Below are 2,359 nucleotides of genomic sequence, written 5' to 3'. Positions count from 1 at the left end.
CCCTCTAATCCTCTCTTGCTCGCCAAAGTTCCCCCATGGTCGTTTCATCCCCCCCCCCCCCCCCCCCCAATCGAATCACCACACTGCTTCCTGAGGGGCGAGATTCACACTCCTGCATCTATGAGTGCTCGAGGCGCCATCGAGGCCACCACTGCCGCCTGCGAGTGCGACGACGAGGAGGATCTTCGGATGGAGTTTGGCAGCGGGGAGGAGCCGGCGCTTCTGCCGTCGCATTTCATTGCTGATTCATAGGACCTGCAGGTTAGGTCACTGTAACGAGTATGTCTTATTGAGCTCTTAGGTCGAAGTTATATTTGAAAGGAAATAGTTTCCGTGCACAAATAATGTGCCGCGACGTTTTGCTAGGCCCAGGTGCCACGGAGATAAGCCTATTTCCTGGCCGATGAAAGCACACTGGACCCCTGACGGCCGACCATTCCAGAACCCTAGCCCATCCGACGGCCACCACGCGCCCATCTCCTCGATATAAGACCGCTCTCCCCGCATCTTCGAAACCCTAAGTCACCACACACTCCCGTTTCCCGCCGCCTCCGCCCTCTGCCGCCGCAGCCGCAGCCATGGGTGAGCCCTTCCGTCTACCAGCTCCTCTCTCTCCAGCAATCTCGCCTGTTTGCCTTCTCCCACGTATTATCGCGCACTCGTTGTGATGGATTCGTCGTGGCAGGCGCGTACAAGTTCGTGTCGGAGCTATGGAGGAGGAAGCAGTCCGACGTGATGAGGTTCGTGCAGCGCGTGCGTTGCTGGGAGTACAGGCAGCAGCCCGCCATCGTCCGCATCACCAGGCCCACCCGCCCCGACAGGGCACGCCGTCTCGGCTTCAAGGCCAAACAGGTTTGGTTTATCTCTTAGATCCAATCCTCTCTTATGTTCCTTCTACGATGCCATGGCTGGGCGTGAAAAAAATCATGCTGACTATGTTTGTGATTGCTGTCTTATGTATATAGTTTTCTGCGTATGTATTTTTTTGTTCGTTGTGCGTGGAAAATGTACCTTTTTCTGTCTCGTCGAAGCATGGTTTAGTTTTAGTTGATGCAAGTTATATGCCATTCTTCTGCAATAATAAACGGCAGTTTGTCTTGGAACGGATCTGACTTTACAACCGTGATGCCCTGATCACATGTTTGTATGTTTTAACAGCTTTCCTTAATTGCACATAAACGGCAGTTTGTCTTGGAACGGATCTGACTTTACAACTGTGATGCCCTGATCACATGTTTGTATGTTTTAACAGCTTTCCTTAACTGCACACGTGTTTCTGAGAAGTAATTTGGACCATGTCATCTATTGTTCCTGAAACTTTTGTGGCGCTGACATGGTTTACTCTAATCATTTAGATCCTGTTTCTATGTGATTCGTACACACTCAAGTATGTTCGCATATACGCCGTAAGTTGCTTGAGTTTATACTAACTCGTGAAGGCATTAGATATTACGAGTACCATTTGGTTAAATTGCTCATAGTTTGTTTCCTCTGAATTTTAGTCCAATAACAGATGTTTGTCTCTTTAATTCTTATTATTGCTTTGCAGTCTTTTCTCCATGTTATAATTGCTTGGTGTTTTCCCTTATCTGACTACCTATGTTTCTTGTTTCCAGGGTTATGTGGTCTACCGTATCCGTGTGAGACGTGGTGGCAGGAAGCGCCCAGTGCCCAAGGGTATTGTTTATGGCAAGCCCAAGCACCAGGGTATTACCCAACTCAAGTTCCAGAGGAACAAGAGGTCTGTTGCTGAGGAAAGAGCTGGGCGCAGGCTTGGTGGTCTTCGTGTCCTCAACTCCTACTGGGTGAATGAGGTATAGCATTTGTTCATTGCTGAAATTTGTTGAAATGACTGAGAATTATTATTCTGACCTTATCAATTTCTCTGCTTTTCCATTTCTTGTGATGTAGGACTCCACCTACAAGTACTTTGAGGTCATCCTTGTTGATGTTGCTCACAGCGCTGTCCGCAACGATCCAAGGATCAACTGGCTCTGCAAGCCTGTGCACAAGCACCGTGAGCTGCGTGGTCTCACCTCTGCAGGAAAGAAATTCCGTGGTCTGCGTGGCAAGGGTCACCGCCACCACAAGAACAGGCCCTCAAGGAGAGCCACCTGGAAGAGGAACCAGACCGTCTCCCTCCGCCGCTACCGTTAAGCTTACGTGGTGTTATGTCCTGTGGAACCTGTCCTATGCTGGAGTCTTTTCCACCGTCAAATTTTGCTACCTTTCTGTGGCTGAACGTCCAGGCATGCCTGTTGAACTATTTGCTATGTGCCTGTGTTATGTGAAATTTGAATGATTTAAGTAGTCCTTGATGTGTGCTGATTATTGTTTTAAATGCTTTGATGTTTTTTGA

The 2,359-nt window shown here is 48.8% G+C and overlaps 1 protein-coding gene across 1 annotated transcript; it reads left to right on the top strand.

Moving 5' to 3' along the window:
- The first annotated feature begins 426 nt into the window (after window positions 1-426).
- Window positions 427-2,359, top strand: LOC125537320 (large ribosomal subunit protein eL15y). Its single transcript, XM_048700614.2, has 4 exons — window positions 427-582; window positions 686-852; window positions 1,617-1,814; window positions 1,912-2,359. The coding sequence occupies exons 1-4, from the start codon at window positions 579-581 to the stop codon at window positions 2,155-2,157; spliced, it is 615 nt and encodes a 204-aa protein (XP_048556571.1). The 5' UTR covers window positions 427-578; the 3' UTR covers window positions 2,158-2,359.

This window comes from Triticum urartu, chromosome 2A, assembly GCF_056163025.1.
Source record: "Triticum urartu cultivar PI428250 chromosome 2A, HENAU_Tu73, whole genome shotgun sequence".
NCBI lineage: Eukaryota > Viridiplantae > Streptophyta > Magnoliopsida > Poales > Poaceae > Triticum > Triticum urartu.
The sequence above is the reverse complement of the archived record's forward strand: the minus strand, read 5'-3'. Positions and strand labels throughout refer to the sequence as shown.

Bases quoted from the DNA above. Each gene is read 5' to 3' on its own strand.
- LOC125537320 (XM_048700614.2), top strand. The intron at 853-1,616 runs GTTTGGTTTATC...TCTTGTTTCCAG, and splicing joins TCGGCTTCAAGGCCAAACAG to GGTTATGTGGTCTACCGTAT. The intron at 1,815-1,911 runs GTATAGCATTTG...CTTGTGATGTAG, and splicing joins ACTCCTACTGGGTGAATGAG to GACTCCACCTACAAGTACTT.